This window comes from Simochromis diagramma, unplaced genomic scaffold (assembly GCF_900408965.1).
Source record: "Simochromis diagramma unplaced genomic scaffold, fSimDia1.1 OVJJ01000176.1, whole genome shotgun sequence".
NCBI lineage: Eukaryota > Metazoa > Chordata > Actinopteri > Cichliformes > Cichlidae > Simochromis > Simochromis diagramma.
Window position 1 is genome coordinate 4233412 of NW_024386892.1, and position 23319 is coordinate 4256730.

Genomic DNA, 23319 nt, shown 5'->3' on the forward strand with positions numbered 1-23319 from the left:
GTCTCCATATAGGCTTGTTCCGCCCCTTTTCCACCACCAGTGTAAACTAAAATGTGCGCACTTCTTTTATTACGTGATTGCACAAGTAAATTAATTCTAAACCAAAACCAAGGCTGTATTTCTCTGTAAATGAAATCCCGTATTTAAAGAAAGAAAAACACAAGTGTAGTGTTATGTGTAAGTCTATTGTCGCACTGATGTTTGGTAGATTATTACAATATGTGCGGCTGTAACTGCAGCCATCACACATACACATGACAAATGGTTACACTGGTTTAAATACAAATACAAGCTACCAACCTACCAATTGGTGGTTGGAACCATTGTACCTGCAGAGCCTGACCAGTTCTCAACAAGGGCTAATGCTGAGAGCTTCAGATGGCTCGAGATAAACGCCATCGTGAGGCAGGAAGAAGAAGATGAACACGGAGCAAACTTGAGCTGAGATGATCTGCTGTGACATTGTGAACATTGGCTGCAGTTAAAACAGCAAAGTGTCTCTGAACGCAGCTCCGTGCATTTCCATCACCACACCAGCGCAGCAGTACAATCATCTGCAAACTCGAGTGTTTTCTAACTTTATGAACTTTTAATATTGTCGCGTGAGACGTGTTTGACTTTGAGCGTTGAACTCAGGAGGAATTTAACAGATCCTCCAAACAGAGTCTGTGCCACATTTAACACACCTGTGTGTCTTTCTTTACACACACACACACACACACACACGTTCCCACCCAAACTCAAACCACAGGGTAAATACTTACCTTGTGATTCACTGCGAACGTCATCTCAGCTTGTAAACTTAACTCACACACCTTAGCTGATCTAGCTCAGCACTGATTGGAGTCATTGTAGCCCGAGGACACGTCTTTGCCCTCAAAAGTGTGTGTGTGTGTGTAACAGGTGGTCCTACTGTGTGCCATGTGTGACTGCAGGGCTCGATGGACACTCTTCCCTCACAATAAAGGACACTTCCTCCTTCCTCTGTTTACTCCCTCATCAGAGTAAACAAAGAAAGCTGCCTCTAAACGCTCGCAGACGTAAGTAAGTGGAGTGGTCATTTCCCGCTGTCAGGTATGTCAGCCCCGAGGCCACGGCAGAGGTTCGGTGACACGGCGAGTTTGGTGGCAGAGATGTCCCCTGAGAGCCTTCGTCACAGCTCTGCTTGAGGACGGAGAGGCCAGACCACACAAGGAGCACGGTGAGGACACGCTCGGGATTTTTAACATTTCACATGAAGCCCTTTGCAAATCTTCCTCTGGACAGACTTTGTTATTCTCATACTGAAGAAATGTGCAAGTCAAATCAAAATCACTTTTTATTGTCACATCACATGTGCAGGCACACTGGCACAGCACATGCGAGTGAAATTCTTGTGTGCGAGCCCCACAAGCAACAGAGATGTGCAAACACAACAACACAAACGAGCAAAATACAAGAATGGCCGACCTGAAACTAATAAATATATGTACAATATATAATAGTGTATGCAGCAGCACAAGCATCAGGAGGAAAGAGCACATTAGAGATTTTATAAAAAATAGAAAGATAAACAGATAAATACAGAAATAATGTGCATAGATAAGAACAAGAGGCCAAAAAACTATACGAGTGTTATTTATATGCACAGAAAGTTGATATCAGGATGTGTCTGACCACTTGTTGTTGCTAAAAACACAAAATGACAGACAAAATAGTTTGACTGTATTCTGATTTTTGTTTGTGTCACTTTTACTTTAGTTACCTTTTGATTTAGAAATTTGTAGATAAAAAGCTCAAATTTCTTTAACTTTGGAACTGCAGACACACTGTACACATAATAATTGATAAAAAAAGGTGTGCGTATTAGCTTCAAGGTCAGCACCACGCCGTTTTGCCTTCAGGGGTTTAGGGATTAACAGATTTAGATACAAGGGTGGATAATTTATCAGCTAATGCTAGCTTTGTTAGACATCACCCACAGGTTAGTGCAGCCCAGGGGGAAGCTTTGAAGTTAGTTTTAATCATCTTGCAACGAGTAGAAACATCAGCAACGTGTCTGCAGCACATCCTGCTTTATTAGCATTTTGCACGCCGTTAACGGACCACGGTTTACGAGATGAGCGCCGAGTTGTTTTCAATGTGACTTGAGATTAAGACCATAAACTAACCACGGGTTACTGAGGTCAGAGATCAAAGTAGAAATATGGCAATTTTTTCATAAACTTACATAAATTCTTTGTGCAACCAGTGAAGTCGCCCCCTGGTGGCCATTAGAAAGGAAACAGATTTAAGGCACTTGTTTGGTGGCGCCACGTTTCAGAAGGAGAGGCTCCGTCCATCTTTTATAACTGGCTGAGTGGGATCATCACATAGAAACCAACATTTGGGGGTTATTGCTTTTCTTTATTTTATTTTATTAAATAATAATATCTGTGACTTTATCTCATCAGTACTGGAGGACAGACTTCATTTACTCTTTGTTGGTGCAGTTAGCTGCACATCAAGCCTCACTGTTTGTCTCCGAGCATGGACTGACTAATTTTTGGAGCCAGCCTCAAGTGGATGTTAAAGGAACTGCGGTTTGTGGATTTGCTGTTTACTGAACATTAGTGACTTGAAACTAGCTCAAACTGCTGTAGGCAGAAGTGAAAAGATCGGACATGCTGCAGTGCGGGATGCTGATACTTTAATAGTAATGGAAACCAAACATGCCCAAACAAGAAGAATGGAAACAAGGTGGGAGACACAGAGACGAGGTGTTCCCCAACTTCATCAACAGGAAATTACTGTTTCTTTTTTACTGTCATGATGAAATAAAGTTTTACTCAAACATGCAAAAAACCTGACAAAAGGTTCAGAGTTCTTAGAAACTTCTAGGAGTCCGATGTGCTAATGTTCAGGAGGTGAACCTTCTGGCTTCATCCTTATTACATAAAGACTTTCACTGTGTGTGTGTGTGTGTGTGTTCATGTGTGTGTGTGTAAAACATCCGACCAGCCGCCGCCGCCGCCTCCCCTCTCTGAAAACAGGCGTCTCTTTTATAAGCTCGAGTGGAGCAGAACAGTAGCCCTCGCTCCCGGCAGAGGTCACGACCTCTCGCCCTGGCCCGAACCCGATACCCCCGGCCTACCGGCTCGGCGGGGCGCTCCGCCTGAAAGATAAGGAAGTGGACCACCGGTAGTCCTGGTGCAGCCCCTCACCCCTGGGCTGCCCCGAGGGTCAAACCCAGTGCGCCTCACCTTACTCACCTTCCTCCCTCCCGTAGTCAGGGTTTCTACATTTCTCTATCGCAGATTCAATCTGTCCACTTTGCTGCATTTAACACCTTATTTTGGATAATTGTTTCAAAGCCGTTGAAACCAAAAAGCGATTAAATTTCCAAATCACCTCTGCTTTATACAAAACCATTAAACGTCATCATGAGACGCGAGAGCACGATCAGGTGGAAACAACAAGCACCACATTTTTCTGAGTACATCCTGAGCGATGGCTGCACAGCCAGTTACACATCAGCCAGATGTTTCCAAGCACTATGTGAAGTATGAACCATCATCATCATGTAAAACTGAGAATATTTAAAAGCTGCAAAGCAAATGTAGGTCTTTGTGTTTGACTTTGGACGGACTTTGTCATTACAGCAGCGCAAGATGCAATTACAAACCTGCACAGGTGTGTAGTTTAGATCAAAGTGACGGTCATTTCTGAAAATGTTTGTGTTCTGACACTTGGAGTGTAAGTAAAGGACACCAGGAGCACAGTGTCTACACTCCCAAACTACCATTACTGTTCATGTTGTGTTTTTTGGAGCCAGAATCATGATGTCTGCACGAAAGCATGGAGTGCTGAGTTACATTAACAGTCACTAGCTTGGTTAGCAAGACCTTATGTGTTCAGCTGTACGGCTAATTTTGATCCAACCTGCTGACTAATGTCCAAATATAACATTTTACTCACCGAAAGTCATATAGAGAGACAGATAAATGCTCCAGGAGGCTCCGACAGCACAAACAGAGGTCCAGTTCAGGTACTGCAGTTAGCTACAGAGCTGCTGAACTACACCTCCATCTTTAAGCTTTAATAAAACTGTTTAATAAAACCGTGTGCTCAATATTTTCTGCTACTTTACGTACTAAACTCTCAGCGTTAGTCTTCATTTTAATGTTTTTTTCTGGGGCTAAAATGACACAACGCTCAGATTTCAAAGATTCAGACGCTCTCGGTGAAGTGAGAAGATGCAAGGAGGCAAACAGGTTCACAACATTTATTCTCCACCACACACACCGACAGCTTTCCTGGAGGGAGCTGCTGACGACAGGAGAGAACGGACACGGATTCGTCTCCTGCTGGAATCAAACGGCTTCGCTTATCTGCTTTAAATAATGCGACAGCATCCATGGGACGGATTCCAGACGCAGAATATTTTTACAGATCACAGCCCGATGTTGTGGCAAAACGTAAAAAGATGACTTTGCTTGTGTTGCTCAGCCCCTCGTACTTCCAAATTCAGACTGTTTAGTCCTTTAAAACTCGAAAATTGTGTCCAGATAAATCAAACACACGTAGGTGATATTTCCTGACTGAACAGCTGTGAGACTCGTGTTTGTGGACACGAGCAATATGTTGTTCTTCTCGCACTGCAATTTAGAAGATCCAGTTTCTTCATGACCACTTTGATTTTCAGATATGTTAATTATCATTAAATAAATATTTGTTTTGTATTTACTAGATGAAATCTTCCATCTCTATGATCCATCTTCCTCAGACATCCATGTTTCTGTTGGTGTTTCTCTACAAGCTGCTTATTTGAGTTAAGATCTGCATGCTTCATAATCTTCACGACTGCACTTTGAAAATAAATCTACATGATGACATACGGGTGAACTCAAACACTGAGCGTCTGTAGACGACCTCGTTATCACCCCATCATGAACTTTTCCCCTTCTTCCCTCATTCATCTTCTCTCCACTCCAGGGAACGAGCGAAAACTTTCCCTCTCCTCCCTCCTGCTGTTCGGCTGCGCGTTGCAGTGTTGGGTTTCCAGGAAAGACGGTGTAAAATATCCGACCGCAGCTTCCGCTGTAAACCGACAGCTGCTCCGCTGACTGGCAGCTCTTTAACAGGACAGGAAGTCAGCGTCCACCAGGCTCCTGGTCCAGGTCATGGACCAAAAAGGCTTTTGAGACGAGGAGCTCTTTCGCTTCACGCCAAAAGATTCTTCATTTTCGCCAGCACTGTGATGTGGTGGTGCTGCTGGTGGTGAGAACCTAGAAAACATCCAACCTGAAGACCAGGGGAAGGTTAACGTGGCGCTAAACCTGCAGTTCCTCTTATGTCCTCTAGAAGCTCCAAAAGTGCGCCAACCCTCTCATGTTAAATTGTTCAATTAGCAGCACAAATAAAACCCCTGATTTCTGTCATGGACCCTCGTGAGCTTGTGCTGTTTGCTTCTTAATGCAGATTTCTGACACATAACAAACCTGCCATGAAACTTGTGTTTTGAGCACTAAACGTTCTAGTTTTACTCATATATTCTTTAGATTTTGCTTCCCGAGTGAGCTCTTCCTCGTAGTCTGCTCGTTTTGTTTAGTCATGTATGAATTTTACATTTCATGTTATTCAAAAACAGCAGCAGGAGTTAAAATGTTTATTCGGGTTCCAGCTCCCCGTGTCATACTTTTACTCGCACCAAGCATTAAGAATTGTTGAAACAACACCGTACGATGTATTAAGTGCTAAGATTTCTTGTCATTTGAGGCCAGACGAACAAGTGTGTCTACAAATGCCGTCAGATTAAGCTCCAGTTTAAAAATCAGCACAAGAGTCCGAAATATCCTCCTTTTGTTTCCCGTCCTTTGATGATGACGATGGAGCCGCAGAGCTGTTCGAAGTTCAAAGCGAGCAGGAGCGCGGGCGTGCCGGGACCCGTCTGTGTTGCAAGTGTCGGTTACATGTGGAGAATCAGCATGAAACTATAGCGAGGCAGATTAGTTTTATTCTGAATACCTTAATAATGATGTTAATAGGAACAGATAGCTCGTGTCTGATTTCGCTGGCGAGTATCGCCAGTCACTTTGACCATCGTTGATCTCTGATATCCTTAGGCAGGACTTTAGCTCATCCTCAGCTGACCTGATTCTGAGTGGCTGCCCCTCGAAACAAGCAGTTTGAACAGCAGGTGTGGGTCACTGTATTTCTGTGCCTGTAGTGACCATCGAGCAGGGGTGGACCTCTCCAGGCGTCAAGGGCCGGTGTCCTGCAGGTTTTAGACATCACCCTGGGTCAACACACCTGAATCAAATGATTAGTTCATTACCAGGCCTCTGGAGAACTTCAAGACATGTTGAGGAGGTCATTAAGCCATTTGAATCAGCTGCGTTGGATCGAGGACACATCTAAAACCTGCAGGACACCGGCCCTCGAGGCCTGGAGTTCCCCACCCCTGCCACAGAGGGATATATGCTCTTTGTGACATCATATACATCCGAGAGTGATGTTTAACACAAGCATCCACCTCTGGAACAGGAAATAGGTGGCAGAAAACAAGAAACCACCAGAACACATCAGAAGTTAATCCTATCAGTCCACTGAGGACAGCCTGACAAGGAAAGCTGCTTTGAGCAGATTCAGCCCATATTAGGGTTTTCCTTTTCTGAAAGCAATGCAGATGTTGGCTTTCATATTAATAATCTACGAGCTCTGCTGTCTGTGTAACCTCTTACATACTGTCTGATTTCATCCCATAAATTAAACATGACATGTTATTTTTTCCAAAGAGATTGGAGGTCGCAGAGACGACAGCGAGCCTGACTGAACACGTTCTCATATACGATGCTGTGCGTACTGTATAAATATGTGTGAGCAGGTCCTTATACAGAGTATGTGGTCCAACTGCAGATCAAAGATCTGTGAGGTAATGAGTGTAACAGGTATTAAACATTACAGTAACGCAGACGCAAACAACCACACGATGACATCGGCAGTTTCAGCTTTCACTCCTAATTACAACTTCTGATTATTTTGGCACAACGAGACTCAACATAATAAATGTCTCCTTCCGTTTCATCTAACGAAATGCTGGAACATAATTATCGTGGCAAAGGGATCGTTTATAGTTTACTTGTCAGTTTCACTTGATTTACTTTCACGAAGAAATTTAAAGTAAAAAAATAAACTTTACATTTTTATTTTAGGACAAGTTTATCGACTGTGATTTAGGATTAGCGTAGCACAAATACACCAAGAGTAAAAAAGTCAATTTATTAATAAATGCAATAAATATTAAGACTGACATTAGAAACATCGGTATTTAAGTGTTATCAATGTTTAATACTGATAACACTTAAATACTGATGTGTGCATAATGTGTTTTTGCACTTCGGCCTTCGTTAAACCTTCTTTTGCTTCCAATGACAAACAAACCAAACTGTGTTGTAGTGTATGAAACTATGAACGTTACGTTACGGTAAAAATATCTGCAGCTCCAGCTGTTTGGAGCTCAGCATCCACTTCCTGATCTTTGAAGGACTCCGGTTCTGGAAGTGAAGTATATTTTTATTTTCTCTGATGATGTTTCAGGAAGTCCTTCTGTAAAGACTTTTAAAGCCTCGAGTCAAACTAACCTGCTACGAGGTGAAGCGTGAAAAGATCAGTGGAGGAAGTGCTCTTCCCATAATGCACTGCAAATCCACAGCGAACAACCTCCAGTTTATTAAAACATGTTCCTGCCTTGTAGTGTTGTACAACAGAAGTTATATGTGCTGTGATGAAACTTTGGTTATATTTTGCAGTGTGTGTGTGTGTGTGTGTGTGTGTGTGTGTGTGTGTGTGTGTGTGTGTCCCTGTGTGTGTGTGTGTACAGGCTCGTAGCTCGTACTCAGTCTACTCTGCATGATTGAAGCGCTGTGGCTCGTAATCAGAACAGGAATGACATTTATAAATCTGGAACTGCACTGTTGAGCTCTGTTGGCCAACACTAAGCCACACATGGAGCGTTCTCACTCAAATGTTTAAACATGTATGTGTGTGTGTGTGTGTGTGTGTGTGTGTGTGTGTGTGGGTCTCTCAGCCTCAGGTAGCACAAGGTGAGGCTGAAACACATTTTAGCACCTGTCAGAGTGCGTCGGCATCAAACCCAGGGAGACACCTCTGACCCTAAGAGGTATGCAGCTACGCCAATCTCTCACACACGTGTGCGTGCACACACACACACACTTTACCTGCTGCTGACATCTACGTTCACCTGAATTATCTGCTGTGAGCGGCGTGCAGCAGTTGGGAGACTTTAAAGAACAACGTGGGGATTTCTCATGAAGAAGTTTTTTTCAGTTACAAATGTGATTTAGTCGGTGAATAAAAACAAACAAACTATGGGGACTCAGGAGGTTAAAAGGTCAGAGGTAATAACCCACATGGAAAAGATTTATATAAATCTTATGAAGTTTGTATCTGTCTTGTGTGAAACTTGTATGAAAAGCATACAAGAGTGAAAACAGATATAAGATCCCTTGAAAAATGATATAAATGAAAGTTGTGTGTTTTGGATACTTCCTAAAACAATATATGAAAGTAATGAGAAAGTGGCCACTTTCATGAGTAAAGCCTTCAATGATTCAGTATATGAAGCAGGCCACATCTGATGTCTTTTATACGTTTTTTCTTTTTCTTTTCCGTATGGGGAGATGCACAAATCTGACAGCTGAACTGGTTGAAAGTTGTTCAGATTTCATTCTGTTTCCAGGTGATGTTAGGGTGTGCTCATCTATCTCTACGCTTTGAAATATGCACGTCTGAAACGTTGAATGCACGCGTTTCTGGGTTTCCTTGTCGGTGTCTGTGTGTTTAGCATGCTCCTACATGCCTCCCTCTGTCTCTACTTTCGTATTCTCTGCCAGGTAAAACATCTGGAAAGTTCTCTGTTAGATTCATGCATCCGATGTGTCCTCACTACTGGAAATGCTCCTCCAGGTTTGGGCGACAGGTGGCACCTGGGTGCTCACCGTGGATTCACTGAAAGCTTAGCTGGACACGATGCAGATCCAGCTGATCTGGACTTTTGGACCAGTCTAATGTCTAGAGCTGCAAATGTGCGATGCTGCTGTGGGACATCCGAGTCCCTGCCAAACCTGTGTGACTCGTTTGAAGACTTTGGACAGCTCGGCATGTGTTCCTCGTGTGTTTAGGTGAGAAAAATCCCAAAGTTACTTTGTCCTCCTTCATCCTGACAGCAGTCATCATATGTGGCATCGTTGTGGTTCTTGTGATTCAGAGAGTCTCGACTTGGCCTAAACATCTGGGCCAACACTGGAGGATCAGGTGTGAGCATCATGCTGTGACTTAAACTCAGGCTTAGCTTATCAGCTCATCAGTCCTCCGGCCTGCACAAACACACACTTCTATCCTCGGGATCTGTTCCAGCTTCTCTGTCTGTCACATTTAGCCATTTACAGCACGTCAGTAACAAACTTTACAACAATGACTCTCACTGAGAGGAACCGCTTCTCAAACGAACCCCGTCTGTTGTATTTTGGTTTGAAACCAGACCTGTGATCTGGACTATTGTGGATTAAAGAAGCCCGAGGCGCCGCCGGAGAAAAGGTCTCTGTTACAAAAGCTTTTAAAAGCTCAGGATTGGGATTAGTGGAATGGGCCTTTAACGGGATGAGACAACAGGGCAGGAAATGCATCTGAGAAAGTGTGTTTGTGTCTCCGGAGAGAACAACGGTTGTGTCTCTTTTTTGCTGTTTCTTTTAATCCCACTGAGAAACAGATTCCCAAAGATGTTCAAATGGGGAACAGCTCTTATAAAAGGTGGTTTATTGATTTACTTTTTACTGAATTGGTTTGTGACAGCCCTCTTTCACATATCAGACCGCTTCGACATGAATAAATGAATCCACCGTAGCTCCAGGACATATCACACCAAAACCAACTTGAATCATTGGTTTCCTCCCGACGCCGCAGAGCTGTTGGTGTGTTTAGATGGTGGAAACGCCTCGACGTGGAAGAAAAATAAAGAAATCAGTAAAACTTTCAAAAATTCATTTGACTTGGCAAAGAATAAAAATACACATTTACGTAGGAACTATTTTGTTCCCGCTTTCTTGATCTACCATCTGCTTTTAAGTAACCGTGCCGTCATTTGAAGAAACAAAAAAGAAATGTTAATATTTATTTATTTATTTATTTATTTATTTATTTATTTATTTATTTATGTGCACTTTGAGCTCCATAAAGTGTGTCAGTTGTTTCCATTATTTATAAAATTAGGTAGACAGTTTACTGTAAACCCATCAAGAATAAGGGGAAATATGTTCACTGGACACTTTATTAGGTACGCCCCAGGTTGGATCTCATTTTCCCTTCAGAGCTGCTTTAATCATTTGTGGCACAGATTCAACAAGTCACTGGAAAAATTCCTCAGATATTTTCCTCCTTGTTGACACGACAGCATCACACAGTCGCTGCAGATTTGTCGGCTGCTTCCACGACGGGAATCTGTAATCTAGATGGACATCTGGTGACAGCGAACTCATCATCGTGTTGAAGAAACCGATGATGGTGATCTGAGCTTTGTGACATCAGAAGATCGTGCAGTGCGGTCACAAAAGGATGGACACGGTCAGCAAAAATACTCAGGAAGGCTGTGGAGTTTAAACGATACTCACATGGGACTGTAAGTATCCCCACATCATGACCACAAACTGCTGATCAGGACCATTTGTCCAATCTTCTGTTTTCCAGTTTCTGTGAGCCGCTCAGCTGCTCCTGTACTCAGAGATGCTCTTCTGCATACTTTGGTTGGAACAAATGGTTATTTAAATTATCGTTGCCTTCCTATCAGCTCAAAGCAGCCTGGCTGCTCTCTTTGACCTGTGTATACTTGACCTTCCTCCGTAAACCTTTGAGATTTTCGTGTCACACGATTGTTGGTGTTTTCTGTATTCTTTGTGTAAATGTTGGGTCTTTACTTTGAGGCACCGGTTGCTGTGATTTGTCGCTATACAAATAAAACTCGTTTGAATCGTCAGTTTCTGAAATATTCAGAGGCAAATAAGCGAGCCATGTCCAACACCACTTACATCACCTTCCCTCTTCATTCTGATGCTCAGCTCAACTTCAGGAAGTCATCTTCACCACTGAGTTGGTGCCGTGTGATTGGCTGATCAGATATTTGATTGAACGAGCTATTGAACAGGTGCACCTAATAATGTGGCTGTGAGTGTATTTAGATTTGATCTGGAGATAAAATGTCCCTTTAAATTTCTGCAAAAACAAAGAAACAGGTGGTAGACGGCGGCGGGCAGTAAAACTGTGAGGCTGTGGGGTTTTTCTATGTTGGTCACGTGATTCACAAGAATTTGTGATTTTGAACTCGAGCCCTCACAAGCTTGATCCGTTTGGCTTCCACTGACTGTTGCAGGTTAGTTTGTTCACAACTAATTGGAGAATGTATGTAGTAAAGATCAATGCAGTGCATTCAAATTCAGTCATATTTCAGGATCTCTTAATATTGAGAGTTTTTATTTTTTTCCAGCTCTAATTTGGTCCCATCTTTGTGACAGCACATATGAAAGGAAAGATTCATTTCGATGTGAAACGTGAGCGTTGTGGGTTTGGGGCATTCCCCGGCAGTCGTGGATGTCTCAGATGTGTCTGGAGATTATGGCGCTTTGGATAACATGAAGCTGTTTAATTAACAAGTTCACACATGAAGGCAGAAAATGAAGCTCCGGTCTCCTTTCAGACAGGTTGTAGAGGTATTCTGGGGTTTTCGTTGTGTATCGATTGGTCGGCATGCTGATCAGCAGATGAGCACAAACCTGAGTTGCATGGCCACAGTTTGGCTTAGCAGCTGGGGAACCTCCAGTAGACCAGCTGTGATCAGCTGCTGGGTTTGAGGCTTCCGGCTCTATCGTAAAACCTTTTCCCTCCTTGTGACCTTTGAATAGAATGAAATCGCGATATAAATTCATCTTTAAAAGTCTCTCGTCTTCCTCTCCCATCCTCTGAGAGCAAAGTTATCACACACTACAGGTTTCTGTTTCCTCCTTTGGAAGCATAGCTTCACTGCAAACTGCACAGAGATGGTTTTCTTGTATTCATGGAGCTCTGCGCTGTTACTCACTGGCCTTCAGTACAATATCAACCCGAAGCACGAGCAAAGCACAACAAACTGTTGAACTATTATCTTAAATATTTTTTTCCTTTTTTAAGTAATTAACTATTTTATTTTTGGCAATTTGAACCATTTTGCAGGAGAAGCACTAACATTAATCATTTCACAGTGCTCGTTTTCTGCTCTTTCAGTAGAAACTAAAGAAAATGTGAGCTTGGCATGGTCGTGATGATGGCTGATGGGAGCTTTGCCGTGAGCGCTAAAGCTAAAATATTTTGCATGTTTTGTGGCCGTTTAGTGTTCGTTTGCTCAGTTTCATTTACCTTTGTGTCTGTGACACCAGGAGTGAACCGAGTTCAGTGTGAAAATAAAGATCTGCAAAGGGAACTTCAAGGTGTCTGCATTTCAATGAGGTTTCCTCTGCTGGGAAAAAAGGGTATAAGGTGATAAGGTAAAAACGTAAAAGGGTTATTTGATCGCAAGTCAACACATGAAAAATGACTAAAATTCAAATTTAAAAACCCTCCACCTGATCGCAGATTTTTATGAATAAATTCCAGGTGGAAAGATCCGGTAGGAAATAAACAAAGTCAGGTCTGTTTTCTAATAAAGTCCTTTAAGGGTTGAAGGTTGAGGACTTTTCAAATGTTCATTTAATGGGGAGCATTTTGAATGATCTCATGAAGAGAACTTGGTCCTTCAAATGTTTCAGGGTAAATTTGTGTTACTGCAGCTCTGTGAAATATGGACTCTCAGGTCTGCAGCTCGGGTTAACACAGAGTGGTGGACGCTTGAAGTCCTTGGAATATTTGGATGTGTGATCTCTGAGAGCAGACTCACAGGTCCAGGACTCAGAGTGTTTTCCCCCCTGGATGGTCACCCGTGGGTTAAATGCTCATCTGTAAGAATAACAACTTATCAAAGAGGTGAATGAAGACGTCCTTGTAACTTTGCAGTGGTACTTTTTGAATGCAGTGAAACACAAAACCTTGGAGTTCTTTTAACTTTTTGGGAGTTACCTTGCAGAGCTTCACCGGAAGAAGATTTTCAACCGCAGCAGAAAAAAAAGGATGCGTTTAGAGTGTGGGCGGGGCTGTGAGGTGGAGTTACGTCCCATCTTGTTGAGTGAGCATCTCCATGGCATCCACTGGAATCAAAACATAAACTCAGATCATCAGATTTCACTTGTCGTTCATCTGTCCAGCCCATTTTAACCCAGTGCACAACAACAAATACAATCCTGCGTGGAAAGCTGCACTGAGAGTGGAAAAACACTCCACGGGACACCTTTCAAATTTACAAAACATTTCATAATAATCTGCAGAAACTTTACTGGAACACGAGATGGTTTAAAACGATTATGATTTGTGTTTGTTTTATTTTTCTTTGATTTTTGTTTGATTTCAGAAATTAAAATCCAATCATTTTATTCCAAACCGTAAGTTCATGTCGGAGCTCTCCGGGGTTTCCCTCCCTCCCTGAGCCCAAATGCGACCAGGCTGTGCTTTTAAAGCGCTGAGTGGAATTCACACAGAACCGTCCTGTTAATTGTAGGTGTAAAAACCAGCAGCGAGGCCGTGTTTCCATCAGTCTGCCGGGGCGGAGCTCATCCACCTCTCCGCCTCAGTTTGGATAAAAGACACCAGCTAACAAACTCTCCAATCAGCACCAGTCAAATGTAAACTCAGCGCGAGGACACGCCAACAACAGCTGGAGATGATGTGCCCAGTTTTACAAATGCAGGTTTAATGAGATAATCCCAGTTTTAATCTACCCCCCCCCCCCCCCCCCAAAAAAGAAAGAAATTACAATTATAAATAAAATGAATTTTAAATAATGAGGAAATGTTTATGTGTGTTCAAAAGAAATGACAGCAGACTGGAGGTTTGGTGGATTGGCCCCGCTGTGACCCCACGAGGCTTTTTTTTGCATTAAAAAGTGCAGATTTTGCGCCGTTTTGCGCACACAGACTGCGACCAAATCCATCGTAAATCTAGACAGCAAGCTGTCCAAAGTTTGTGTTTAAAATCGTGTTACCGGCTTCATTAATTTTTTAAGAAACTCCACCTTAAAATCACACGGATCCCGTTAACAGAGGCTTGCGTGGATGTGGTCAGAAATCCGTCTCAGTCCTTGTATAAGTTGAAGGAATCTGCCCGGGAAATGAAAACTGTGCTGCTGGAGTGTCGAGGAGGGATTTGAAGTTCCCTGCTGAGGCCAAATTCAAAAACGAGGAAATATCCTGTTAAATGAGGCTGTTGCTGTATTTCTGGCTCATAGATGTCGGGTGAGAGATTCTGTTTCCCCCTCTTTCTGGAGGAACAAGGATCAAAACATATCGCTGAAATTTAAAGAAATGAATTCAAAAATATTGGGTTAAACTTTGGATCTTGCGCATTTAATGCCGGATTTCTTTGTTATTTGTTGGAAAACTTAAAGTCGTGAATTTTTGCCTCTGATCCATTTTCTTCGCTCTGAATTTAAACGGAGCTCCTGTCTGAAACCTCTGCACAACTAATTGGATATACCTGCAGATTTCCCCTCCACTCGCTGCCCCCCCCCCCCCCCACCACACACACACACACAGACTGAGGACGCACTGCTGCGTCTCTCCAAACGTTTTCCTCTTTCTTGTTTCCCTCTCTCTCTGCAGCGCTGTGAATGAAACACCGAGCCCTTTTAACATATTCAAACCAACGTCACAATTGAAGGTGGATCACGCTGCTTTTTCTATAAAACCCCCTGCAGCCCGCTCACTGTGGAGGAGCAGGCATCGGTCTCTCTCAGAGGAGCCGAGAAAGAAACTTTCCCCCAAACCCTGAACGGATTTCTGTCACCGTGCGCTCAGAGGAAGCTGCTTGGAGGTAAGTTTGAATCTGAAAAGGACCGAACTCTCTAACGTCTTACTTCATTTACTGGGAAAATCAGAGCTAGAGAGCAATTTGCTGAACTTTTCCCCTCGCTCCGTACTGTAGTCAACTGTATTCAAATCCCTCTTTTATTCCTTCTGCCTCTTTTTAAAACCTGATTTATTGCCACTGCTCTATAAACTCTGTGCCGCCCGGGGGGTTAGGGTGGCTGAGCCCCCTGAACTGTACCTATAAAGGTGCATAACCTAATAGACAAGCTGGCGCACGCAAACCTGTAAAACTATTTGGAATACTTGACAGCTACTCCTCATTTTGAAGGAGCAGCGACAGCGGAATGAAGGGGAGTTTCCTCGCAGGAGAGGAGCACGTTTGTCATGTAGCTCGCCCAGAGTCAGAGTGTGAGTGTGTGCAGGCGCATCCATCCGCAATGATCGGCTTTTTATTTCTTTCAAAGGTGCGTCTGCCTGCGCAAACTCTTTAACATGCACGCAGCTCTAAAAATAATGTCAGGCTATAAGAGACGCACTCTACAGTTTGTTTTAATTGGAAAAAATGATCGCAGACGTGTGCGCCATCTCTGCATATTTCTGCGTAATGGTCGTCATTGTTTTGGTCTAACTAGCTGTAATAACAGTTTACATTGGCTCTCTCCGGAGATGAGCTGAATGAGTAATTTCTGGGGCAGCGGAGGGTAAACACACCCGGACCTTTTGTTTTTATTTGGGCAGCTTTTACAGGAGACCAGAGAAAAAAAACAGGAAAAAGGAGGAAAAGAAAAAGAATTCCGGACAGACGGACAGGGAGAAGCTTTACGCACAGCCCAGACAATTTCAGCGCGCAGACACAGGTGGATGCTGGGAAACGGACCAGCGCGGAGGAGATGTTGCCCCTGCCTCAGTTTGGAGTGCTGTCGGCCTTGGCCACCGCGCTCACTTCGCTTCTCTCCGCGGTCCTGCTGCTGGCACTGACCCGGCAGCTGTGGAGCCTCCGCTGGAGTCTGACCCGGGACAAAGAGAGCCGCCTGCCGCTGCCGAGAGGCTCCATGGGCTGGCCATTGGTCGGAGAGACTTTCCACTGGTTGTTCCAGGTGAGTAAGCTCGAGTTTTTATTTATTTATTTTTAAGCCCCAAAATGCAGGTGTGTGTTTCCTTAGCTATGCTCATCTGTTATTGGCTTCTAATCCACGCGGGACTGCTGGAAGTTTGAATAATCACGGTGTCGATACTTTGTTAAGAAACGCGGGAAGTTTCGAGAAGCAGATTGTTGTGCGGGTTCAGTTCAGATGTTGATGCGACATGTGCGGACTTGATGCTCCGCGCGTAATTCCTTGTTATGGAGCAAAAACAGAATTCTGTTCAATTCTTCCACCTCGCTCCCTCCCTCTCTGTCTTCCCTACAGAAAAGAATTCACCTCTCATCCATCCTCTCCACATCCTTACAGCGCACGCGTATTTCCCCATCTCCAAATTTTCGCCTTCTTAAATCGCTCCCACCAACTCATTAGTTTTCACTTGTTAATATTATCTACATGCACTCCTGCTATAAAGTTTAGGGTCACAAACTGTTAATCTAACCCGAGCGGGAGGAGTGAATGTAAGAGGCATTTCAGTAAAGTCGTTAAAATCTTTAATTTGTCAGCTTAATGCACTGCATCACTTGGTGAGCTGATGCAAGCATGACTGAAAAGGAGTAAAATGTATAAAGCTTACGGAATTTAAAAAAATATCTCTGCAAGCTGTTTGAATCGTGGAGTAAAATAAGCAGTTTACTTACAAAAAGTCTACATGTGAAGGTTTGGGCAGATCCACTGTCATCCCTCAGGCACATGCTGTTGAAAATGTTTTATAAAAGTATCTCAAGCTTTGTGCAAACGGATGGTCCATTAAATGTTCTTAGATCATTTATATTTAAAGAAATGTAGGTTATTATATTATGGAGCTGTTTTAATAGTCTGACCCACTTGAAGTCATATTGGACTGTATGTTGTTTATAATTAACCACAAACTATGTTACCTAATGTAAGTTTATCATGTTAAAAAGATTAACAGAGACAGCCTGTTTTTATGTAAAATAAAATGACAGATTAAAAATTAAAAAAGTAAAAGTAGCTGGTTTGACCAAAATGGTGCAAAAAGAAAGATTTTCCTCTGAAAAATGTTCTTGTTCTAAGAAATGAAGATATTACTGAGGAAAAAAACAAAAAGAAACCAAAACTGAAGTGACACAGCTGTGTGTATTACTGCACCAAAAGACAAAAACAGAGAGAGACTCCAAGTGTTTGTATAAAAAGTTGTTGCAGTTTTATTTGGCCTTAAAGGTATTAATGAGTCATTGCTTCATGACAAAGTTTATATCTCTTTCTACCCTCCAGGGTTCAAACTTCCACATCTCGAGGCGAGAGCGTCACGGAAATGTGTTTAAGACCCACCTCCTGGGGAAGCCGGTCATCAGGGTGACGGGTGCAGAAAACATCCGCAAGATCCTGCTGGGGGAACACAGCCTGGTGTGCACCCAGTGGCCTCAGAGCACACGCATCATCCTGGGACCCAACACCCTGGTCAACTCCATCGGAGACCTCCACAAGAGGAAGCGAAAAGTAAGAAGGTGTAGCAGGAAGTTGAACTGACGTTTGGATTCACAAACTGTCTGTTCCGCTCCGGGTTTCACTAAAAGGTGTTGTCTGCTGTGCACAAGCTGTGAACTTTTCATGACCCCTTTCTCTCCATTTCCTTATGTCTTTCAAGATTCTGGCCAAAGTGTTTAGCCGGAGTGCTCTGGAGTCCTACCTGCCCCGGCTTCAGGACGTCATCAAATCTGAAATCGCCAAGTGGTGCTCAGAGCCGGGCGCCGTCGACGTGTACAGTGCAGCCAAGTCCCTGACGTTCCGCATCGCGGTCAGGGTCCTGTTGGGTCTGAAGCTGGAGGAGGAACGGATCGTTTACCTGGCTAAGATCTTCGAGCAGCTGATGAACAACCTCTTCTCTCTGCCAATAGATGCCCCGCTTAGTGGGTTACGCAAGGTGGGGGAGCTTAAAGACATTATGTGTAATCTACATGGATAACGTGGTATTAAAAGCCGATTAATGTCATTCATGTTGGCTTTTACATGAATTCTTTGTAATTTGTCAATCTTTTTCTGTCAGGGGATAAAAGCCAGAGAAATCCTGCACGCCCACATGGAGAAAATCATTGAAGAGAAGAGGGAGCGGCAGCACATGGACGAGGAATATAACGACGCCTTTGACTACATGTTGTCCAGCGCTAAGGAGAACGACCAGCAGCTCAGCATGCAGGAGCTCAAGGTACCAGAGTTAATGTCCACAGTGCGGGGAAGGATGTGCCAGCCTCACTTTCTGAAAGTCATGATAGGACAAGACAACACTGAGATGCAGATGTGCAGAGTGTGCACACACTGAGTGTTTTTGTGACCCACTCAGTCATATTTAACCACCACTTAGGCACAGTTTGTCAATGAGCAGGACACTCTGAAACCGGCTGGCGTCTAAAATACTGCTCCTGCACAGCACAGCGGCCGCTGCAATCTCAGGAAGTTTTTGTGATTTATGCTATCACTAAGCGATACTCGAACACCACTGTAGACATTAAAATTGATGCTAATGGTGGGAAATAAAAGGCTTTTTATGATTTTTGAAGCAATTACCAAAAGTAAAACATAAATCTGAGGCTATAAACAAACTAAAACCCAGTTTTGTGACTGAGCCCTCTGTGTTCAGCATGATGGTGGTGAATCTGTAGTCTCATTAGGCCGCTCGTTAGAAAACACCTTATATGGGAAATTTTAAAAGCTTCAGAATTTACCTGTAGGGGCAGTTACTGATTCATTTTTGGTTGTAATAAAAAACAGCCCGAGAAAAGAAGTCCATCAGTTCATACAGGTACATTTAATCATGCTAAAGATGCTTTTAATGGTCAACGCTGAGTGAAAACGATTGAGCCAGATAATTTGGTAAAAGGTCAGTCGTGCACCGATGGTACATTATTTGTGAGCAAGCTATTTGGCTCTCAGTTGACGTTCAGGGACCTCACGGGTCTGACTGTGAACCTGAGAGCAGTATGTTCAGGTGACATCCACCCAACCCATCCACCTCCCTTCTTGCAGGAAACAGCAGTGGAGCTGATCTTTGCTGCTCACTCCACCACAGCCAGCGCCTCCACATCACTGGTTCTGCAGCTTCTTCGCCACCCAGCAGTGGTGGACAAGGCCAGAGTTGAACTGGAGGCGGAAGACCTCGGCTATGAATCTCACAACAGCTGCATTCAATCTGGTGTCACCATGGAAACAGAGGAGGGCGCCACTGACGCAGAAACAACCTGCCTGCTAAACAGAGGGTGTCGGAATCAGAGAGACGAAGACGGTTTCCCGCGGTCGCAGTCTCATGTACCCTGGCTGAGCCTGGAGAAGCTCAGCCAGCTCCGCTACATCGACTGTGTCGTCAAAGAGGTCCTCCGCTTCCTTCCGCCAGTCTCTGGCGGTTACCGAACAGCTCTGCAGACGTTTGAACTAGATGTAAGTTTGAGTCTCTGGTAGGAAGATTTTACTTATTTGTATAGTTTTACAAAGAACTCAATATATTTTTATCAAATACAAAGGAATTTAAATCTTATTCATCCCAAAGGGATCATCTCCATGTCTCTGCTCCTGGAACTGACAAGGGCCGTGCGGGAAATTTATGAATGCTCAACTAAAAATACGCCAACGAGCGATTGGCTGATACATGATATAGGACTGTCAAATTTCCAAATAAAATACATTTAGATAACAGTCTATAACATTCAGTCCAACCAGTATGGGTGGAGATGTGGTGTATGTGACAGGTTTGGGCTACAGTCAGCAACTGGTGCTCGACGTCATCAGCAACTCTCTATACTAGCTTGACACAACAAAAACTGAAGGAAGCACCGTTCTGGTGGTATTTAACAATTGTGCTTTGCAAGCTAATTATTTACATAGTTAACATGTCAAGGAGGCAGCAAACAAAACCCCAAAACAATCAGTTGCACAAAAAACCCCCTATTGATAGACTTAGCCAATAATAGCTAATAATAGCTAATAGCCGATAGCCATCCAGTTGGTAACTACAGTATGCTTAGACAATGTTTTTTGAACCTTAACCAGTACAGATGAACATATAGTTTTATCCAGTAGGTTTGGGCCAAATGTTAAATGTTCTAACTGGCTACCAGCCGCTGACGGCCCCATAAAATGTCTGTATATGTTTTAGCTTGAAACAACGAAAGGAACGTTTCTGTTTTACAAGCTCAGAGTTCAGTCCTCAATGAGGCAGACCATTAAATTAGCAAAAAAAATCACAAACTGGGTTTTGTCCGGCAAGTCGTCAATAGCACAAAGACTCGCCCAGTAGCCAAAGCTTAATAAATAATAACAGCTGGTACAAATTCTTGGACACTTTTCATGCTTCTGTTGGAGTAATACAATAACACAATGACCTTGTGGGAGGGTTTTTGTTGTTTACCAATCCTGTCCGTCTAAACCCAGCTGCCTGTAGCCATTATCTTCTTTACCGTAGAAGCAAAGCTAAAGTTTGACATGTGTCGAACGCCTCCTTGTGGACACTCAGTGAGTCTGAGGGTGATTTAGTCCATCGCAGAATCGAATTGCTCTCAGAGAACTTCATGCTGGAGGCAGAGCGAACCTTGCGTCTATTGAATTTGATTTTGGCTCTTTGTTCGGAGGCGTGGCTGTCTACGCTTTGACGGCCCCTCCTGGGAAACTGCTCTTAAAAACCCCTCCCTGCCCTCAGCGTGCCCCCAATTTGCTGCCTTCATTGAAAAAGGACAAGTGACGTTTAAAGCGATAGCAGAGGAATTTCCACCGTACTATTATAGAGCGCGTGATGCTAATTATTTCTCACGGTATTAACTTGTATAGGCACGACGTAATTGTGCTCCTGCAAATGTCTTTATGCCTGTTCGGTCAAGTGAGTGCTTCTGGAACCTAAACAAGGAAATCCTAACTCTGCAGAAATAACTGGGATTAGTTTATAGAGAAGTCTGGATTAGCAGGATAATGAGTGACTGACTGAATGAATGAAGCTGAAAACCAAATGAATGAAGAAGTTTTCAACACGCTAAAGCCTCCAGCTTTCTATGTCAGGCAGAAACTAAAAGGCCAACATCATAAGACTCTTGAATTAATTTGTATTTTTCACTTGTGAGTCTTTGATTTTGAGAATTATAATAATAATTAAAAATCATCCAAACAATAAAATTTTTTACTTTTTCAATTTCAACATTTTCTCTGCATTATTTTGTAAACCTTTGCCGACAGTGGCTATATTACCAAGGTCCAGAAACTGTTTTAGAACCCTGAGTCAGAGTTTATATCACTATCATCAAAATGAAATGCCTTTCTTATTCTGCAGGGCTACCAGATCCCAAAAGGTTGGAGTGTAATGTACAGTATCCGGGACACCCACGAGACTGCAGCAGTCTTCCAGAGCCCGGAGCTGTTTGACCCGGAACGGTTCAGCCCAGATCGGGATGAGTGCCGGTCGGCCCGGTTCAGCTACGTGCCGTTCGGTGGCGGAGTGCGGAGCTGCGTAGGGAAAGAACTGGCTCAGATCATCCTAAAGACTCTCGCCGTGGAGCTGATTGGGACTTGCAAATGGACCCTTGCTACAGAGAACTTCCCCAAGATGCAAACAGTGCCAATAGTGCACCCAGTAAACGGGCTGCACGTGCATTTTTCCTACAACTACCAGCTTTAGAGAAAAAAAACAGACAAATAGACACTGAGAAACTCAACCAGGGAGGCAGTTTGACCTTTCCTGCTTCTGGGAACTCTCTAGGAAAAGAGAAAATGACCTCGCCAGTCCTGATGGTGCAGTTTAGGCCCCCTTTCATCTGCATGGACATGGGTGGGTGGGGGGTTACTTCATTTCTTCAGTGGTCTGACCCAAACCTAAGAAACGACTTTCTGTTGTAGCACAAGCACATTTTAACCATGTTACATGTTTCCCAGCATTTACTTACTTTTACACACATTTTAAGTTATTAAAATATGAAAATTTGCAGCATTTTTCCTGCTAGTTTTCAAACAGGAGATTAAGTTTTGCTGTCATGAGTGGACCGCATGTCACTAGCAATAGTTTCTATCCAGAGGACAAACAGTTATTCAGGGACTCTTAAACCCTCCCTTCACACTACTTTAATAATCTTTTACCAGTATATTTTCTATATATCCAGTTTCAGGGATGTTTCTTTCCACTCAAATCCAGTGAAACAAACACGTGGCGTCATGATTTTCTGCTGCCTGTCTTTCCTGTTGCACTCTGCCTTGGCATCTTCGCCTTTCTGCACTCCTTCCTGATAAAATAAGCTTTTTACATCATCACTATGGACATATCCAAGTGCTACGTACTGTATATCTGCTAGCTTATATTTAGAACTTTGCCTTTGTTCACTTCTTAGGACTTCATGTTGCCTCTGAAGTGCCTCTGAGCATGGCACTGGCTGCGAGGCAGCTCCACGTGGAGAAACAAGCTTTGAAATGTGACAGTTTGATTAAGGCTGAAATGTGATTTTCTGTAATAGAACCATATCTGAATGCTCATAATGGACACTGGAGAGACCGGATGTGTGAGGCTGAACCGACAACCAGGAACTACCCGAACATAAAGTTCATTTTATACGAATGTTATCTATCCTTAACAGTGCTATTATATGTGTATCAAATGAAGTAGCATTATGAATAAGCTGTATTTAAAATGCCGATGTATCATATCTGTTGTACTTTTATCTGTAACAATTTATAGATAGAGACACTAACTAGTAAAGCCCATAACACCTTTATCACTGCTAGAACATAGAAATATTTTATTGTTTAGAGCGGCATATACTGAGAGTAAAGTTATACTTTTTATTATTGTTTTTACTGGTCTAATTCTAGGACTGTCTTATAGATGCGCTGTGAAATCTGAGGTGTGGATGGATTTGTGGAAGGAGATAGCACTTTCTTTGCTTTAAGGAGTCTGTGTAAATTTGTCCTGTTTGTGCGTTCATTGAGTGTATCACATGTAGCTGCTGTACAGTTGATGTAAAGAGTAAATTAGAAGATGCTAAACTAAATTTGTCACAGTTTGTCACATCCTGTGTCTGAGAAGAGGCCAAGAAAGCAGAGGTTTGACCCAACACGACTGTAGCTTATTCAACGTAAACTTCAAAGTAAAACTAAAGAAAAAAACATTCAATTAGACTTCTGGTCAAATTTGAGCATCCAAAAGGTGTTGGTATCTATGCTAATCAAGGTTGAGATGTCTACATTGTGATCGTGAGTCTTCATAAAGTGTGTTTGAAATGTGATCCCTATCA

At 43.1% G+C, this 23319-nt stretch overlaps 1 protein-coding gene across 1 annotated transcript; it reads left to right on the top strand.

The window, feature by feature from the left end:
* Window positions 1-11308: 11308 nt before the first annotated feature.
* Window positions 11309-23076, top strand: LOC120734905 (cytochrome P450 26C1). The gene is made up of 8 exons (XM_040034012.1): window positions 11309-11401; window positions 14751-14961; window positions 15696-16054; window positions 17339-17563; window positions 17712-17987; window positions 18111-18269; window positions 19088-19495; window positions 21372-23076. The coding sequence occupies exons 3-8, from the start codon at window positions 15848-15850 to the stop codon at window positions 21714-21716; spliced, it is 1620 nt and encodes a 539-aa protein (XP_039889946.1). The 5' UTR covers window positions 11309-11401; window positions 14751-14961; window positions 15696-15847; the 3' UTR covers window positions 21717-23076.
* The last annotated feature ends 243 nt before the right edge of the window (window positions 23077-23319 follow it).

Bases quoted from the DNA above. Each gene is read 5' to 3' on its own strand.
- LOC120734905 (XM_040034012.1), top strand. From the start codon at position 15,848: ATGTTGCCCCTGCCTCAGTTTGGAGTGCTGTCGGCCTTGGCCACCGCG. The intron at 17,988-18,110 runs GTGGGGGAGCTT...TTTTTCTGTCAG, and splicing joins CGCTTAGTGGGTTACGCAAG to GGGATAAAAGCCAGAGAAAT. The intron at 19,496-21,371 runs GTAAGTTTGAGT...CTTATTCTGCAG, and splicing joins TGCAGACGTTTGAACTAGAT to GGCTACCAGATCCCAAAAGG.